The 21,017-nt window shown below is 41.9% G+C and overlaps 1 protein-coding gene across 1 annotated transcript in view; it reads left to right on the top strand.

Moving 5' to 3' along the window:
- Nucleotides 1-21,017, top strand: part of pip4k2aa (phosphatidylinositol-5-phosphate 4-kinase, type II, alpha a) — a 128,267-nt gene that overhangs the window by 72,506 nt on the left and 34,744 nt on the right. Inside the window, exons 2-4 of the mRNA XM_084326052.1 lie at nucleotides 8,844-8,941; nucleotides 10,078-10,174; nucleotides 18,040-18,192. Of these exons, the coding sequence (XP_084182178.1) occupies nucleotides 8,844-8,941; nucleotides 10,078-10,174; nucleotides 18,040-18,192 (348 nt within the window). The remainder of the gene's footprint in view (nucleotides 1-8,843; nucleotides 8,942-10,077; nucleotides 10,175-18,039; nucleotides 18,193-21,017) is intronic.

The raw sequence follows: 21,017 nt of genomic DNA, 5'->3' as shown, positions 1-21,017 counted from the left end.
TGTTCTGGTCACAGGGTTTCTGTGCTTCATTCTTAGTAAGCAGCAGAATAGGTGGTGAGTGCAAGAGGGACTAAGTGTAGGCAGGGTCTTTCTGGACATCATGTCAAACAAGTAATATTCTGATTACAGACTTTGGGCCATCTAAACACGGTTCAGCTTATTTAGTGTCTGTTGATTTGAAACGTCCAACCTGAATGATTTCAATTGGGTTGAGGAAATATTGTCCACAGCTATTGATGTAAATGCAAAACACTCAAATTCCCTCTCATAAGCCCCCCCCCCCCCCCCCCACTCTCTCTCTCTGGGCTTAAAGGAAGATGACAACAGCGCTGATCCTAGAAGGGCTTTAAGTTGTAACGTGCCATACCATAGAACCGTCAGCATTAAACTTAACAAGCACCCACGCACCTACTGTAGATAGTGAGTCCATATGGTGATGTGGTAATAATGAACCCTCCCTAGTATACAGTACGCTGGTTTCGCTTGTGAACAAAATCTTGCACGTAAGCCGAGGCTTTCTGTCTCTTGTCTCCTGACAGAAGCATCTATTCCCCTCTCATTTCCAGAAGCGAGGAACTATTTGTGTTAAAAAGAGCTCTAGTTTAGCTTGTCAAAGTGTGCCAGATGCTTCAGTCACTCACTCACTCACTCACTCACTCACTCACTCACTCACTCACTCACTCACTCACTCACTCACTCACTCACTCACTCACTCACTCACTCACTCACTCACCCAGGTAGTCAGTCAGTCATGCTGTGTCCATATTCCGCACCATCTGCTGTGGTCCCGCAGTATTACAGGACCTCAGAGTCGATCCCCAGTGGCTGAAATATTGGCCCGTCTTCTGAGGCAGCTGGTGGAATGGTCATACGATACCGCTGTCTGTCGGCAGCGCACTGTTGTAGCAGAGAGGAACGTAAGGGTAAGAGAACGTCGGAGGCACAGTTTAAAGTCTATTAACGTGTTCAAATGAATGTTATGGAGCATATAAGAGTTTTATTAGCGTGTCGGGCTGGCTTCGAGCTTCAGGAGTTAGAGAAATGACAGACAGACTGGTCTTTATTAATAGACTTCACACACACGCACACGCACACAGACACAAATACAGTCACACACACACAAATAAACACACACAAATAAAGTCTCACACACACACAAGCAATCACACAGGGCTTGGCTCCTGTATGCGACGACAAGCTGTGTCTGATTCACTATAGCAGATGCCAGATCCAAGTATTATGGAGCAGTGTGGTGCTTCCACAGCCAACTCCAAGTGGAAACTCCTGAGACGTAATATTAAGGGCTGTACCTTCGCTCTGTGTTTATCGGGTTAGGTTATGTTGCTCAGTGTTTAACAGGTTAGGTTGCTCAATATTTAACCGGTTAGGGTAGGTCAGGTTGCTCAGTGTTTAACAGGTTAGTATCAGAATCGGTTATATTATGTTGCTCAGTGTTTAACAGGTTAGGTTAGGTTGCTCAATATTTAGCCGGTTAGGGTAGGTCAGGTTACAGTGTTTAAAGGCCAACTTGCAGGTTAAACCCTACTGATCAATTATGGGTAGTTTACATCATTGGTATATAATTTCATTATTTATTTTTTTCCATTTGACGCCGGAAATGCCACTCAGAAATGGTTAAAAATGTCCACGCACGAATAACATGCACGAGCAAATTAAAAAGCTTATCAGACGCTAGTAGGGCCGTGACGTCACGTCAGGAAACGTATGCCTTATGTCCGTCCGGGTCATAGTACTACTGGATATATGGCCAGTGACTGTGATGCACCGAGTGGGCTACTATTGTGCTAACAACGTGCTGCGGCGTCTGGCTTGTTGGCCGGCATGAGTGCCCGATTTGGGGTGGTTCTCTCCTCTTTGTGTGCCTTTGTCCTCGCGGGTGTTCTGCCGGGGGAGCTTGTGGACGCGACAATAGTGGTGGTTGTAGGGTGTTTGAGCTTGTAGCGTTAGTTAGCTCATAGCTATCATTAGCTTCTAACGGTGTATACACAATATGTACAACGACACAATGATCAAACACCTTATAACTACTACTATTGTCATGTCCATAAGTTCCCTGGCAGAATACTTGTGAGGACAAGGGTGTACAAGGAGGAGAGAACCATTTTAAATCGGGCATTCATGCTGGCTAACAAGCTGGGTGTCTGGGTATGTTGTTAGCACAACAATAGCTACCAAGCTAAGCTATCGTTAGCTTCTAACGGTGTATACACAATATGTACAACGACACAATGATCAAACACCTTATAACTACTACTATTGTCATGTCCATAAGTTCCCTGGCAGAATACTTGTGAGGACAAGGGTATACAAGGAGGAGAGAACCATTTTAAATTGGGCATTCATGCTGGCTAACAAGCTGGGTGTCGGGGTATGTTGTTAGCTTAGCTTGGTAGCTATTGTTGTGCTATCGTTAGCTTCTAACGGTGTATACACTATGTACAACGACACAATGATTTACATTATTACATATGGTAACGTGGTTGTGGCTTTTACAAATAGTGGTTAGCTTTAGAGATTGATGGCTATGATCACGGAGCAATAGTGTTGTTAGGTGAAACGGATACATTTTCATTCATCACTCGGCTAGTAGTAGCATGGCTCTCTGCCTGCCACTAGCTGTGTGACTCTCAGCCCCCTGGTGCCCTGTACCTGCCGTGACGACATCATTTCGATTACACGTGCACGTTATGAACCATTGATTAAGATATCCACGTGCGTGGTGATTGTGTTGGGCAGACAAAATGTTTGATAAAAACGCTAAAACTGGGTCAATTTCAATAATTTTTTTTCCTTCTTCATGAAAGTCACCGTTGGCCTAGTCCACATTGTTTATTGAACAAAAATACAACCTGCAAGTTGGCCTTTAACAGGTTAGGTTAGGTTGCTCAAGATTTAGCCGGTTAGGGTAGGTCAGGTTGCTCAGTGTTTAACAGGCTAGAATCAGAATCGGTTAGGTTATATTATGTTGCTCAGTGTTTAACAGGTTAGGTTAGGTTGCTCAATATTTAGCCGGTTAGGGTAGGTCAGGTTGCTCAGTGTTTAACAGGTTAGGTTTGGTTGCTCAGTGTTTAACAGGTTAGGTTTGGTTGCTCAGTGTTTAACAGGTTAGGTTTGGTTGCTCAGTGTTTAACAGGTTAGGTTTGGTTGATCAGTGTTTAACAGGTTATGTTAGGTTAGGTTGCTCAGTGTTTAACAGCTTAGGCATAAAAAAGAATATTGTTTGGTTCCTGTTGGTTGTCAGTTAAGGCCATGGGTAGGTAGGGAATTTATAAAAATTCCCACGGCGACTATGGATATGGAATTTCTTTATTTAATTAAAATGTTCACGACAACATGGATGCATGTACTCTGCCAGCATGTTTAATATCCATAATACTAAAGGTTTGACTAAGATTTTATGAAACGTTATTGTAAAAAAAAAAAAAAAAAATGTAACTCATAAAATAAATTGGGTCGCACCTAATTCGGCAGGGTCGGTCGGCAACCGGAACCAAACAATTTTTTCTTTTAGGCCTTAGGCTAGATTTATCACGGTTTAACAGGCTAGGTCAGGTTGCTCAGTGTTTAATAGATTAGGTTGCTCAGTGTTTAACAGGTTAGGTCAGGTTGCTCAATGTTTAACAGGTTATCTTAGGTTTGGTTGCTCACAATGCTCAGTGGTCCTGCTCATAGGTTAGGTTAGGTTGCTCATTGGTTAACATGTTAGGTTGCTCAGTGTTTAACAGGTTAGGTCAGGTCAGTGTTTAACAGATTAGTTATGTTGCTCAGTGTTTAACAGGTTAGGTCAGGTCAGTGTTTAACAGATTAGGTTATGTTGCTCAGTGTTTAACAGGTTAGGTCAGGTCAGTGTTTAACAGATTAGGTTATGTTGCTCAGTGTTTAACAGGTTAGGTCAGGTCAGTGTTTAACAGATTAGGTTATGTTGCTCAGTGTTTAACAGGTTAGGTCAGGTCAGTGTTTAACAGATTAGGTTATGTTGCTCAGTGTTTAACAGGTTAGGTCAGGTCAGTGTTTAACAGGTTAGGTTATGTTGCTCAGTGTTTAACAGCTTGGGTTGCGTTAGGTTGCTCAGTGTTTAACAGGTTAGGTTAGGTTACTCATTCAAGTCAAGTCAAGAGTTTTATTTGTCACGGCATACAAGTATACAGTGAAATGCGGGGGGTCTTGCCCGCAACGATTGTGCAATAATACAATAATAAGAATAGGATGAGAATAAGACATTTGTGCAATAATATACAAGTAATAAGAATAAGACATAATAGGTATATGTACATAAAGTTTACAAAAAGCATGGTAAGACATGCTAAGGTCCTGCGATAGTGCAATACACTGTTAGCTACGGATGAGGCACTCGGTCTTATGTACACTACTATACAATGCTAGTATACTATACAATCTACAGTTATACTATGTGTCTTTATGCTAGCTTGCTATATCCATCTGTTTACTATACAAGAACCACTCCCGTTCTTGTTTTTAAAGTGACCTTTCATTGTGTAAAGTGACCGTTGAGTGTGAGCGTGTGCAGCATGTGTGTGTGTTCATGCTAAAGTGACTGCTAGTGTGTGAGCGTATATACCGTGTGTGTGTGTGTTGTGTGTAGGGATGGGTACCGAATTCGGTACTTTTGAGGTACCGAACCGAAACACGTCGGTACTACCGAGTATCGAATCAAGTGAGAAACCTAAAAAAGAATTTTAACAAAAGATTTTTTTATTATTTTTTTTACTTTTTTTTTTTTTTACTTTTTTCTTTTTCATGTCAACGTTCACACGCACAATATATGCTTACCTAGGATTTGACTTGATTCAACAACAAAGCAGTCGGAGCAATGACAAGCCGAAAACTGTTGAAATTGTAGTTATTTGAAGTTTGGATTATTTTTTTACGACTGAGGTAGGTAAATTAAATTTCTTGAGACTAAAGTACAGAAAAAAGGTACCGTTGGGTACCGGTATCGATTCACAGGTACCGGTATCGGTTCAAATGTGAAAGGTACCCATCCCTAGTTGTGTGTGTGCTTGTGTGTGGAGAGTTCAGTGTTCAAGACTCTGATGGCCTGGCCTGGGGGAAGAAGCTGAGCCGAAGTCTGTCCTAGTTGCTGGTGTTCGCAGGCGTTTGCCTGACCGCAGCAGCTTGAACAGGCTGTTGTTGGGATGGTGAGGGTCTTTCATTATTCTGCAGGCTCTGGATTTGCACCTCTTGTTATATAAGACCGGCAGGGGTGGTAGTGCAATATCCGTAGTACGCTCAGCTGAGCGCACCACTCTCTGTAGGGCCTTCTTGTCCTGTGCTGTGCTGTTTCCATACCAGGCAGTGATGTTTCCAGTCAAGATGCTCTCTACAGCTCCGGAGTAGAAGGACTGGAGTATCTTCCCCGATACTCTGAACTTCCTTAACTGTCTCAGGTGGTAGAGGCGCTGCTTCACCTTCTTTACGACTGAGTCTATGTGTTGTCCATGTCGGGTCCTCTGAGATGTGGACCCCCAGGTACTTGAAGCTGCTCACCCTGTCCACGGTAGCCCTGTTTATCCTCAGTGGTGTGTGTCCCCTGCTGTGTTCTCCTAAAATCCACGATCAGCTCCTTGGTTTTACCAATGTTCAGGAGCAGGCTGTTGTCCTGGCACCAGCGTTCCAGTACCTCAACCTCCTCCCGGTAGACCTTCTCGTCGTTGTCAGAGATCAGCCCCACCACCACTGTGTCGTCCGCAAACTTCACTATGGAGTTGGAGCTGAACTTAGCCACACAATCATGTGTGTATAGTGAATCATAACATGTTAGGTTATGTTGCTTGGTGTTGAAAATGTTAGGTTGCTCTGTGTTTAACAGGTTAGGTTGCTAGGTTGCTCATTGGTTAACAGGTTAGTTTAGGTTGCTTGGTGTTGAAAAGGTTAGGTTAGGTTGCTCAGTGTTTAAAACGTCAGGTTAGGTCAGAGCTAGCTAGCTCGGCTCACTATCATATGTATTCCCTGTTTGATGGATTGAGCTCCACTCAAGTTCAGATGACAAGAGACTGAAGAGAGAGAGAGTTTGTATCGAGGTTTTCTCAGAAAATGTTCATCTGTGATGGATACTTTGATCTGTTCACATTTTTGTGTTCCTTCTTTTTGGATTTTGTGTTTAGGATGGCGTAGCAACGTCGTAGGTCACCCATGAGACCGAGGCAAACAACGCAATAAGCTTTTATTCTTTGTCTTCTTTTTTTTCTTTTTTTATATTATTTTTACTTAAATATTTTATTATAGTTTTTATACGTTTTTATACGTTTTATTTGTTATTTTTTTTAATGCTTTTTTTTTTTTTTTTTTTTTTATACCTCTTATCAAGTGGGAGTTGTAAAAAAAAACGTGTTACTCAAGTTTTTCTGTAGTAGTTAGTAGTCCAGAGGTAGTATTTCCCCAGAAGGTGGTATGGCTTACAAATCCAGACGGAGCCATAACCTGAAGCCTTATGTAGTACATATCCAAATTTCATAAAGATCCATTCAGAAATGAGTGATTAGGACTGATTTTTATAAACTGTACAAAGAAAAACTCTGTTTTCTCATAGACTTCAATTAATTCGGCTGTTTTTCTCTTCCTGTTTTTGTGTTTTTAATTTTTTTTTGTTTTTTTTTGGTTCATACATGCACATGGGGTATCATTGGAAAGCCACACTCATTGGCTACAACGATCCACAATCATTTTCGAGATCGGATCTAGATTGACGGAACTACTGCAGCCTGAGTCAGGAGCAGTGTTGCGATGCTCATATCAACACTGGTTGCACGCACGCTAATGACGCCACGTGCACGCACGCTCCCAGGCGCGTGTGTGCGCTCCCGCACATGCGCATAAATGTTCCCTCGCATAAGGACAGACTAAAAACAGTGCCTAATTGCCTCTACGAATGGAATGTAACACCTGACGACCGGCGCTATTGATATGCAAAGTAGCCAGGTGGGTACTGCGAGTTGGCACATCAGTCGAGTGCAGTGCATTCCTGTGTGCACGCGCGTGCACATCCGTGCGTGTGCGTGCACGGGCTGAGCAACGCATCACTGGACGGGAGTGGTATTTTGCGCAATACCGTGTGCACAATACTGGCATGTAACTCGAGAACCGCTCAATGGATTTTGTCACCTGAAAGGGCTATCCACAGGCAACAAATGGGGCTTTAATTCAATATATATAATTGTATTACAAAATATGCACACCCGAGCCACTAGGGGTCGCCAAAGTGCCGAGGGCTATCCACAGGCAACAAATGGGGCTTTAATTCAATATATATAATTGTATTACAAAATATGCACACCCGAGCCACTAGGGGTCGCCAAAGTGCCGGTGGCCAAATCGTCCTAAAAACGTCCCGCCGGCGGGCTGTTGTAGGCTAAGAGGCTGCAATCTGTATGAATCATGCTATATAAATAAAGTTATTATTATTATTAACACTTTGGTTGCCTTGGGTTAAATTAATGATATACCATAGATTGCCAGCGCTATTTGTCTATGGAGAAAGTCCCCTTCTTTGCAGGGCTATAACTTTTTAAATTCTATTGCTACATTGCCATTATTAGGGCCCATTCAAAGTCCTATATGTATTGTTCATTGTGTAGCAACGTTAAACTTTTTCATTCACATATTCATAGTAAAGTATGGTCTAATGTATAAGTATGTTTTCATCTCTTTCTGCAGCTTTCTCCAGAACGTGATATATAGCCCCAAATGCATTATATTGATGATGAAATACAGTTTGATGGCAATCAGCGCGATATAAAAAATTCCAACTAGACGTACTTCTAGAAGTTACTACGCGTCATCTGATGTTGACCGGATGGGCGAGGGGGCGTTTATAATTCCGTGGGCAGCGTTATACCAATCATCTAATGTGGGTCAAATGTTGATAATAGCAGTTAGTATCTAAGACGGTAACGTTACACGCTAAAACTCACCCCAGTCTCCGCGCGCCGTTGGGCGATCATCGTCGAGTAGAAATTTTATCATTATGGGATATATTTTTACCCGGTCCATCTCCAGCTTGTATAATGGTATATACGTCCAAATCATGTTGTTTATCGAGTTATTGCCAATCGATCACCGTGTAGCGTGACGAGCCAGAGTCCCATGAACCATAGCGAGCGCCCGGAAGTACTACGGTCGTCATGACAACCTCTATTCAATATCCTGTGTGGCGATTGCGCCGATCGGCCACCAGATGGCGCTCCTGAACCGCCAGAGAGCTCAGTGGGTCCTGCTGGTGGATCCCAGGCCAGCGGAGGGGGAAAATGAATCCGATCGCAGATTTTTGAAATATTGATATAAGGACGCTGTACAGCGTCCCCCGGCAACTTTAGCATGGCCAGCAAAGACGTGAGAAGACGTCTCATGGCAGTCAAAGTGTTAAGCAGTTTGGGGAATCTATTTGTGGTGGGCCTGCCCTGTCTGATAATTACGGTGGGCAGTATGGGAAACGGTTGAAAGATATCTCAGCCAATCACAATGCGCGATTGGAATTTACTATTATGCACTGAGATGAATTGTTTCTGTGTATTTCTACTGCATATGCTGTTATTGGGGAGTTGGTATGCATGCAGTAAAAGCTTTGAGACACAGTCCTTCTCATACAGTGTCTGTTAGGCCCCACGATAAAGATAAAGTTTTCACTCAAATTATTTTTTATTGTAGGGGGAAAGAATTGTCAAGCTAAAAAATATATATATCGATACTTGGCATCAGTGTATCAATATAATATTGTCACGCAAAATATTGAGATATATCGCTGTATGGATTTTCCCCCGACCTCTAATATGCATCTGTCCTCTCTTTTGTCTCCGTCTCTCCAGATAAACGAGCTCAGCCATGTCCAGATCCCCATCATGCTCATGCCAGATGACTTCAAGGCCTACTCCAAGATTAAAGTGGACAACCATCTCTTCAACAAGTGAGCCGGGCTCTTCATTCTCAACAGGGTGTAAAGCTATGGGTCGCTTTAAAGCGGAACATCCACCCTAAAACGGAATTCACATTACATTATTCCAGTGATCTTGGGACAGTTAAAGGAACACGCCACCATTATGGTAAATGCGCTTACCGTCTTCTCCAGAGTCAGACAAGATAGATTTCCACCCATTTCCTCTGTGTGTTCAGTAGAAAGCTATCCGACTGCAAGTTAGCCTAGCTTAGCACAAATGAATGTAAGCGGATATGGACCACTAGCCTTGCTGTTGGCCAAAAACACCTCTCCCGGAGTTTTAAGCTAGGCTAGTAGTCCATATCCGCTTCCATTCATTTGTGCTAAGCTAGGCTAGCTAGCTTGCAGCCGGATATCTTTCTACTGAACGCACAGAGAGGAAATTGGTATCATCTATCTTCTTGTCTGACTCTGGAGAAGACAGTAAGTGCATTTCAATATATTTCAATATATAAGTTAATATATTTGTAAACAGAGACAACTGTCGCTCTAAGCTGGAAGTCGGAGAGTCAAGGGACACTTTTGGAGTTAGTTAGTCTCTTGACATTGATATAGTGACCGACTTTGTTGAGCTCAAAGAATCCTTGTTTAAGTTGTTACATCTATGATATCTTAATAAAAGAGATATATCTTTAAATACAGTATCTTGTGTCTCACCATGCTAGGACACACACCATGTAATTACAACATACTGGGTTTGAATCCATGGTTGCATGTCACCCCGTTCTCTATAGGATATATAGAGGTTATATAGGATATATCTATTAGGGCTGTCTTAAATACTTCGAAGCTTAGTTCGATGGGCATGGGATTCGAATGGGAAAATAAAATTTGAATATATATATAGAAAAATATGGCATCCGAAGCTTCGAATGCCAAATTTTTTTTGAAGGTCAGCCCTAATATCTATATAGATGGATACCACTGTCCTATCAAATAAAGCAGAAATGCCCAAAAAAAGAATCTTTGAAGTTAGAATGATATCTTTGCAGCAATTCAAGGTAGAGCCACGGAAAACAAAAGGCTGAAATGCTCTTTCGGGCATTTGTGTTGCTGATCTGCCTGACTGTGTGTGCGTGTGCGTCTGTGTGTTTCTTGATCTGCAGGGAAAATATGCCGAGCCATTTCAAGTTCAAGGAGTACTGCCCTCTGGTGTTCCGGAACCTCCGAGAGAGGTTTGGCATCGATGACCAGGACTTCCAGGTATGGAAACACACAGGCTAACTGTTCAGCGCCCCTTTTTGCTACATAGCCTGTTTTCCTCTCGCTCTTTTGTTTCAGTCCCTTCCCCTCTTCTTTCTTTCTTTCTGCCCTCCCTCCCTCTCTCGGAGTAAATCTTTCATTCCCAGAGCAGGCAGTGAGCTGGCAGTGTGTGGAGGTCAGCGAGTCCCGCCTCAGTGCAGCTGTCCCTCTCTCATGTTGACATTAGGCCTTGCTGCTGCAGAGGGCTTGAGGATTGGGGGGGGGGTTTAAGGGATTGTTCAGCTCATCTTGGACGTTTTTACATTTGTATTAGTTCCTCCGTCTTCACCAGGCATTTGTCCTCTATTAACCTCACGAACAGGTTCGCAGTAGCTACTAAAATAAATTGGTACGGCCAAGATAAGTTAAACTGTTGTTATTGTTATCGTCCCCCGTGGGGGAATTGGTCTTGGACTCTGTACTGCAGTTTCACAATAAAATATTTTATTTGTCACATGTACAAATTTAATGGTTGGTTCTGCATGAACCCCCTGAGAATGTGCTTCATACAGTAAAAAAAGGAAAAAGAATAAAGTCCAAACACTATACAATATACAAACTAAAGTACAACCTAAAGTACATAATAGTACACCTAAAGTATATCACACATACAGCCGTAAAAAGGAGCATCAGTTAAAAGCTAAATTGACATTATTTCATTATATGATCCGGAGTATCAACACACATGTAACAGTTGACCTATCTCAAACCCTGCCCTCTTTTCCTGATCCTGCAATCACAACTGGTCAAATTGCACATGCACGTTACACACACCTATCATTTCCCAACCCCTATAGTAAACAAGCCCAACAGCAATGTATCACTTTAACCCATTGAAACCGGGAAACACATTAATTATACAGGCTATATAATGCATTCAGTGTTTCCCCTAGGATCTTTTTCAGGGGGGGTGGTAGGCCCCCAAAACTACTAGTGTTTTCGCGGGGCGCGCAGTGTCCTTATAGACGCGTGCAGTGAGGCGGTTGTTAGCATCGGTGCATTTCTCTACACTGAGTTGAAATGAAATAAAATGATTGCACATAAATTTGATAAATAAATATTAACAAGGTGATTCATTGAATGAAAATGTTATTAACCGATTGCAGAATGGGTACAATACAGTACGGCTCAATACACACAATTATTAAGGGGATGCAGACCAGAGAAAGCCTTTCGTCTTGTTTACATCAGGGTCCCCGATTTTCAATTCATAATGAATTGTAAGTAAGGGTGCAATTAGCACTGTGCAATCCCACCGTTTTAATGTTTTAATGAAGATTGATTTATATGAAAACCGATTTATGTATAATTTAGCTAGCTCGCCAACGTTACTGTGATTAAAGCAAACTTAAAAAAAAAATATATATATATATATAGAGAGATTCTTTTTTAATTAATAAAAAATTTTATTATAATGTTTTCTGGGGGGGCGGGGCGTCCCTTTTGGCGGGGTGAGCCACCCTGCCAAGGCAATGGTAGGGGAAACACTGGCATTATTAGCAGGCGTTTTAGGTCTAAATGAGCTTTCCCTGCATGAGGACCTTAGGGAAAAGGGTTCTTAACTTAAACCTTTCCAGTACCTTAACTAAAGTAAATTGCGTGTCATCCTGCGACTCTGGCTCATTAAAGCATTGCTAGCGGTTCTGTTGTTAATGGCGACCCACCTGTGAAAGTACTGCCTTTAAGAGAGTAGTAGGATATAGTGTTTCTGTTTGCCACACTTAACTATTCAATTCAAATTAAATCCATTATGGAAGTAGATCTTCTATCAAATTACAATATTGAAGAAAACTTTTGAAACCGTTAACAAATAGGCTATCTGTGACTGGAGTCATCATTGGCAAATGAAGTGTGATTTCTATTGACGTGTTTTAATCAATTGAATTAAAAGGTCTCTGGCCCTGGTTTTGGACCTCTGTTTGGGATGAGAGCTATAGATGCTGTCTGTTTGGGATGAGGGCTATAGATGATGTCTGTTTGGGATGAGGGCTATATGTGCTGTCTGTTTGGGATGAGGGCTATAGATGCTGTCTGTTTGGGATGAGGGCTATAGATGCTGTCTGTTTGGGATGAGGGCTATAGATGCTGTCTGTTTGGGATGAGGGCTATAGATGCTATTAGTCCAGTCATTATATGAAAAAACCTAGGACAAATTGCAACAGTAGCAAACTCAACTGATTTTGTATCCTCATTATGTCCTTAGTGAGGGAAAAAAAGTCCCAAGGAATCCCATCATGGGAAAGTTTTGAAAACGACCTATATATATTCATATAGAAAAATGCCTGTTATAACATAGTGGTGAAAATTTTACTTTTAGATATCACTATAAAAACTCACAAGCTGATTACACACACAAAGACAAGAAAAAAAGTCAATCACAACTTCATTGAATTATTCTGTTTACTCATGCAAATCACACATTATCTTATTTGATATGCACCAATTAGCATACACGCCAGAACTAATCAAAACATTTGATAAAGACATTTTTTTCTTCTTGGAATATTAGTAGATAGGCTCTGTGGAGCTCAGTCCACGAGGATGGGGCTCAAGGGTTTATGTCCGTGGGGATAGGTCCATGGAGATGGGTTTTTTTTTATAATAGGCGGAAATTACATATTTGTACAGCATGCAAAACACTACATGATTCTTGCACAAAACTACATGGGCTTAACATAAATTTGGTATGTCTGTATAGGGGAGGCTTGTAGGTACCCATGTAACCCATTACCATTAACATATATTGAGGTAGAAGGCCAAGGGACCATTTGAAAAATGGTGATGGCCATATTTCCCTCCCCAAAAAATCGTCTTAGCTTTGAATAATTAGGTATGTACTGTAGCCCCCTTTCCAATGAGGTAACATGACATGGTTGGTCTCATTGGAAACCTGAGGTTGTCTAGAATCAAATGGTATCTTTACTTTTGAGCTACCTCAAAATTTGAACGCGTCACAATCTCTGAAAGACAGTGTCGTCAGTGATCCTGCCAGCAATCAAGTACATTGAAAAAAAACACATTTCCCATGATGGGATTCCTTGGGACTTTTTTTCTCTCACTAAAGACATATTGAGGATACAAAATCAGTTGAGTTTGCTAATGTTGCAATTTGTCCTAGGTTTAGCCTAATTCTGGCCTATAATGACTGGACTATATGGGTAGTGGAGGAGAGAGCGGAACTGATGGCTCTGGACACGGGGGCGGGTCGGGGGCGAGATGTGTTGGATCGTGTTGCTTCGTGCCCAGACTTGTGGGCTGCAGCTGTGTGTGTGCGAGTGCAAGAATGTGTCTGTGTATGTTTCTGTGTGTGTGTATGTTACTGTGTTTCTGTGTGTGTTTCTGTGCGTGTGTGTGTCTGTGTTTCTCTGTGTGTGTGTGTCCGACTCTGTGTGTGTCCATGTGTGTAGGTCCGGCTACGCAGCTGGCGAAGGATCATGCCGTTCTGTTGGACTCAACCAGACAGAAGGGTCATGGTGCTGCTGGTGGATCAGAGATCCAGGCCACCGTGTAGTTCTGGCTTCATTTGAATTAGCTGACACATTAAACCTTCCCAGCACGTGACCCAAACCTTGCCAGGACCCGGGCTATTAAAACACACTAGGACTCCTTTAAGGTGGGGCCCATAAATAAACAAGGCCCGGCAAACCGATTTTGGGTAGCGTACCATGGTGTGAGAGACTGCGGCCTGAAATAGACCCCGTTCCCTCCAACGTCTCTCCACTTTCGCAGAGGAGGCCAAGGAAAATATTTATTTATTTTGGCTTTTTTTTAAGTACCACTAAGCTTTTTTAAAGTACTACTCTGCTTATTTTTTTTTTTTAAACCAGCGACTCTTCTTCTGCATCTACGCCGAAGCACCTCGACGTTGTTGCAGTGTAGCTTGTGACCGGACCAGCTAGGTTTCACACAAGACAAGCCGCAAACCTCATATGGCTTTTTCCCCCATTTCAATGGAAACTGTAGACCCCACAGAGGAAGTGGACATCGGCGAGTCGAGCAGATACCCATATCACTGTCCTATATCCACCACCACCACCGCCATGGAAGGAAAATGGGATATTACATCTTTCTAATCTCACCCATATAAATATTCAAACTAGTATAGAATTTATATTTATGATGCTAAAGAACCCAAATAAGAATATTGCAGCCTGAAAACGGACACATGTATCCCCCTTACTCCTACACGATAAGATAAGATATTCCTTTATTGAACCCCTTGGGGAAATTCGGGCGTCATAGCTCTGCCGCTGACTCGCTCGCTTCCTCAATTTATACGCATGGAAGTATTGACTGGATGAATGAATGAATGAAAACTTTATTTAACAGATTGCAGAATGGGTACAATACAGTACGGCTCAATACACACAATTGTTAAGGGGATGCAGACCAGAGAAAGACGTTTGTCTTGTTTACATCAGGGTCCCCCATTTTCAATTCATATAGAACGACTACGCCGTAACAAATCATTAAAAAAATATACCGTTAACTGGAATATGTTGTGCCTTTACACATATGTTGGATTATGTAATTGGTTTGTCATGACAAACAAATAAAAAAATTGTGATTTACCCGCTGGCTACAACAACACACAGTGATCGCTGAGCTCTGGCTCTGACTACATGCAATCACTGAGAGGAACCCGGAAACCGAATTCCGTTGCGGAAAGGATACACGCTGCCAGGCCGTCATTGTAAATAAAAATGTGTTCTTAATTGACCTGCCTGGTTAAATAAAATTCCCTCTAGAATTAAGCGTTAACATACAAGAGGACTGTATGGTAGTCATTGATACCGGCGTGATATGGTCACAGGAACGAGGTCAAAGGTTGAGTCACGTAGATCAACGCGCTACTGCCAGTCAAACCACCATATATAGCGTGGCTTTGAGGGTGTTATTGCTTTTATGCAACATTTGACATAATCCTTTCAAACATGAGGTTATAAGTAAGTCTGCATAGAACAATCACTTCCCTGTTGCTAAGCAATGTATGGTACCGGTGCTGTATTGTGGTTATAAGCACTTGTGTAATGTCTCTCATCCAATCACAATGCCTGCCCTGCCCTCTGCACTAGTATATTTGAGCAACTATTGAAAATAGAGCCATGAGGCATAAAACCAGAATGCTCACTCTGGAGACGACCGCGAATCTGTGATTTATCACCCAGCGGGGTTCAGAAGCTGTTTGGCACGCAGAACATCGCAAACCTCTGGGTTCTGGTTTGGGCTTGTGTTGGTTCACGTTAGGTTGTACATGTTTGGCATCTATTCCCGGTGAGAATTGAACCCTCGACACCGGCAGAGATGGCACTAGCAGGGCTGTAACGATAGAAAGAATTTACAGATTTGATACGAGCTTGCGATTTTGAGCGGTTATTTATGCGTTAAAATGTTGCATACCTTTTCAGTGCTTCTTCTTCGCTCTCTGGCTGTCTCCCTCTTCAACTCTATCTGTGTGTGGTGTGTGCATATTGTACCCTCCCCTCCCCCACTCTACACTGATGCAGGCAGATGCCTAGTTTAGACTACATATGGGAAAAAGAACAGACCTAGGGAAGAGAAGATTAATCATCAATACAGTATTGGATGTACATTTCTTACAATTTTGGATTCTGTTTTGACATCGTCACACTCCCATAGGCGCTAGCGATCCTCCTTGAGCCATATTCAAGTAGGACTCCTCTTAACCCGTTCACTGCCACACGACAGAAGGAGCTAATGATGCTAATGATGGAGCATCGCCGTCGGTTGTGTGATAGTAAAGGGCTAACCTTCTGTATTGTCACAGTGAAAGGGTTAACCGGTTGTCGTGTGGCAGTGAAAGGGTTAAAACTAGGGATGCTCGATATTGGCTTTTTTACCGATACCGATATACCGATATTGTCCAACTCTTAATTTCCGATACCGATATATGCAGGGTTTCCCCCCCCCCCAAAAACAGAATAATTTCAGGTAATTAACATTACATATCTCTTATCGTGGAATTAACACAACATTATGCATACTTTGACAATAAATAAACTAATAATTTGTTCTTACTTGCTTGCCTGGGTAAATAAAGGTTATGTAAAAAAAATATATATATATATTTGGGCGGCTACGTGGCGCAGTGGGCAAGGCGCTCGCAACGAATGCTGGAGACTAGGCTCGAGCCCCGCTCTCCACATTGCTTTCAGTTTAGCTGGTCGTCCACAGTAATACACATTGGCCGTATTACGGGGAGGGAAACTGAAGGGTGGGGATCGGGCGTTGTGGACAGCGACTCCTACAGGTCGGTTGATGCGCCTGCGCAGTAGAATCAAGAAGCGACGGGGGCGGGGCCCCTCCAAAGCCCAGACCCCCGACGCTGAAAGATCAAGCCGCGCAGGTGAAAAGATGTGACGGCTGTTACCTCGAGTATCGGAGGGGACCTTTTTCTATTCATCAGGCTAGTCTGACTTTATATGCTGATGATTCAACCCTTTATTATGCTGCAGCTACAAACTCTGAGCTCAATCAGGTTTTGGCTGGTGAATTGGACATTTTATATGACTGGATAAAAACAAATAAGCTGGTGCTTAACATATCAAAAACTGTTTGTATGCTTTTTGGGACCAATCAAAGATTGGCACGTAAACCTACATTGGTTCTACAAATTGCAGGTCAACCTATACATCAGGTTGAAAAAACTAAGCTTCTAGGCCTTTGGCTTGATAGTACTTTATCATGGTCTGATCACATAAACAAAACTGTTTTTAAAATTGGTAGAGCTATTGCTACTGCCAGGAAATGTGCACCATTCCTTCCATTTGCACTGTTTAATCAGATTGTTTGTGCTTTGGTTTTGTGCCACTTGGATTACTGTTCTGTAGTGTGGGCTTCTGCTTCAAAGCAGTCGCTAAATAGGTTACAAGTGGTACAAAATAAGGCAGCAAGACTCGTTCTTGGTTGTTCATATAGGACTAGTGTTGTTCAAATGCATGAACGTCTTAGTTGGAGGAGTGTTGAGAAAAGACTTTCTGCCAACCTTTTAATTTGTTTTCATAAAGTGATCACAACCCACAGTCCTAAATATATCACGGATAAAATAATTTACGCCTCAAATGTGCACATGCATTTTACCAGAGGGGCAAGTAGAGGGCAGATTATTCTACCCCATACAAACACTAACAGTATGCAAAGAACAGTTTTATATAGGGCTATCAGGGCATGGAATTATCTTCCAAAAGAGGTGTAGCAAGCTTCAAAAATAAATTAAAATCTTACATGTAGCCAATATTGACAATGCTGAGATATGCAATATGTTACCGTTGATGTACATATTTAGATATAATATGTTTGTGTGTTAATGTTGTTGTGGTTCCTCGGTTGGTACGTCTTGCTATGTTGTGTTTCCTTATTTGGTATGTCTTGCTATGTTTTAATTGTATTATGTTTTAATTGCAATGTATATGTTGTAATGTTTTAATGTTGTCTCGGACCCCAGGAAGACTAGTTGACGTCTCGGCGTCAGCTAATGGGGATCCTTTGCTAATAAACAAAAAAAATAAACTCGTGCTATGTATGACTTAGTCCACATTGCAGCCGGCTTGTGGGAGGCAAGAAACAACGTTCAAAGACAGGGGAGGGTTGAATTGGACGATATGAAAATTGGGATGGGAGAAAAATAGAAAATGGGAGAAAAAGTGGATCAAAAAAAAATATATATATATATATATATTTGAATACCGATATTACATTTTTATGCCAATATCGGCCGATAATATCGGACATCCCTAGTTAAAACTGACATCATACTAATACTAAACTAATAATCATGACATCACACTCTGTCTCTTGTCCTGCAGAACTCTTTGACACGCAGCGCTCCTCTGAACAGCGAGGCTCAGGGCCGCAGCGGCGCTCGCTTCCACACCTCCTACGACAAGCGCTACGTCATCAAGACCATCACCAGTGAAGACGTGGCCGAGATGCACAACATCCTCAAGAAGTACCACCAGGTACTGTGTAGTACTATATATATATACCATGTAGTACTCTATATATACCACCAGGTACTGTGTAGTACTATATATATATACCATGTAGTACTCTATATATACCACCAGGTACTGTGTAGTACTATATATATTTACCCTGTAGTACTCTATATATACCACCAGGTACTGTGTAGTACTATATATATATATATATATATATATACCATGTAGTACTATATATATACTACCAGGTACTGTGTAGTACTCTATATATATATATACACCATGTAGTACTCTATATATACCACCAGGTACTGTGTAGTACTCTATATATATATATACACCATGTAGTACTCTATATATACCACCAGGTACTGTGTAGTACTCTATATATATACCATGTAGTACTCTATATATACCACCAGGTACTGTGTAGTACTATATATATATATACCATGTAGTACTATATATATACTACCAGGTACTGTGTAGTACTCTATATATATATATATATATATATATATATATATATATATATATATATATATATATATATATATATATACACCATGTAGTACTCTATATATACCACCAGGTACTGTGTAGTACTCTATATATATACCATGTAGTACTCTATATATACCACCAGGTACTGTGTAGTATTCTATATATATACCATGTAGTACTCTATATATACCACCAGGTACTGTGTAGTACTCTATATATATACCATGTAGTACTATATATATATACTGTAACTGAGGGGTACAATTCCCTGACTGTATTACTAGATATGATACTTACTACCACTACCTTTGTACTTAATATTCGGCCACCCAGTACACGGCATAAATATATTATCATAAACACTCTCACGTAGATGAAACGGATCCAACACAAATGTACGAAGTCGAAACAGGTCTTTATTTCTACACAGCGATGGTGTGTAGAACAAGCACTTAATCACTTAATTACATTTATGAATTGAAATAGTATGCACTTTTATGGCAAAGAGTATTCGTCGGTATATCAATAGAGAATGTCCAATCTCTGAAGGCGCAGGTGGTAAATATACGACCTGGAATAGTTAAGGAATAACAGCAATGATACTTTAATGATTATAGGCTGGATACACTAGGGGGGGTTAATCCGGTCGCTTGTAAGCCGACAGGAGTAGGAGGGGGGGGGGGGGGGGGGTAGAATCCGGCTGCCTCGTCCGGCCAAGGGTATCCCAGGTGAACCCACTGTAGTGCCGTTCAATGCGCCGGCGATCCTTGGACCACAGATGAAAGCAGGTGGACTCTTTGTGGGCCGGCTCTCTCCGGTCCACGGGGGAGAGACGTGAAGCGACCTCGTCTTGCAGAGCGTCTCCTCACCTTGCGTCCTCTCCAGGGGGGGGGGTTCCAACACACGGCAGTGTCGGGGGTCTTTATCCATGGAATAATCAAAGTATACAAAGCATAATCCGTGCCTGGGAAGGCGGGCTGTCGTCGGTAGAATAATCCGGTATACAGGTCCACTCGCTCGTCGGCTCTGGGGCTCCTCGGGTGCAGCTTCACATGGGGTCGATCATCCTGGATAAACAGCCAGTTCTCTGCCCGAAACGATGGGGTACTGACTACGGTAGTATTCTCACCGCACGAAGCACTATATATTAACAGACTATTATTAGCTTAATAGACTACGTCCAACTCGACGATATAGTGCCAAATATGACTATTCAAATATTAATATACACGATGTCTCAATACCGATGGTAGGCGAACTTGGCCTTACTCCCACACGTGGCGTCGCGGGGAGGCTTTACGTCTGTGACTCTATTGGAGGGTAAGAAACTGGACTGAAAAGAAAGTCCTACTTTAGTAGCGCAGTATATATACGCACTATGAACAAATAGTCCCATTAGTGGTGCGGTAGCCAGATTCCTACGCGGAACTAGGACTTGTTCGTACATGTGGAGCGGTACGTTTGAACTGGGTCTGAGGGGTATGGCAGCCTGGCACCAAGGTCTCGACCAATAGTAGAATGGAGACTATTATGGGATGTTCAGTAGGCTAGAATGGATATTCAATGCATATTGTACAAGGAATATACAAGGGATATCAGGGAATATTAGAGAATATACAAATACAATTAAATATATATATATAAATAAATATATATATTCGGTTTAATCTGGCCCTTCACAACATATACCATGTAGTACTATATATATACCGCACACTCCTCAGGACTGATTTCGCTTTTTATTTGTTTGGTGCACAACGCGTTCCGCTTCCTCGGGTGCTATATATATATATATACTACCAGATATCACGTAGTACTCTATATACGTATGCACAAGTGCCTCAGACCAAGAAGTACTACCAGGTACCACATGTTCATTCATAGTTAAACACAGTAGAGGTTGATTGTGATGTATCTGTGTGTTTTTGGACCAACCAGTTCTAGGGTCTCCCTGAGAGTAACTACCCACTGGGGAGCTGCTCCGAGAACTACATACCTTCAGGGCTTTTTTTCTGTTTGCATTCACACCACCAATAGGAACACTGAAGTGATGCTGGTTGACCTGCTTCTGCCTTCCCCGGAGGGCAGTGGCTGGGCTGCGTTCCAGCGTGGCCAAATAGCAAACATTGGAAATAACATTACTTCACCTATAAACACAGCAACACTGCTTAATCTATACAATCTTGTTGTAACTAAGAGATCCGCTGAAAGTAATCTCTTTCGTGCATAGATCACACTAACTAGATTGATCAACTTACAACTAAGCATTTCCTGGTTGATAACAAGATGAGAGTGCTAAAATGACCAATATTGAACTTAACCTACAAATATGAGACTGT

The sequence above is a fragment of the Notolepis coatsorum genome, assembly GCF_963971535.1.
Source record: "Notolepis coatsorum genome assembly, chromosome: 12".
In the NCBI taxonomy this organism is placed as follows: domain Eukaryota; kingdom Metazoa; phylum Chordata; class Actinopteri; order Aulopiformes; family Paralepididae; genus Notolepis; species Notolepis coatsorum.
The sequence above is the reverse complement of the archived record's forward strand: the minus strand, read 5'-3'. Positions and strand labels throughout refer to the sequence as shown.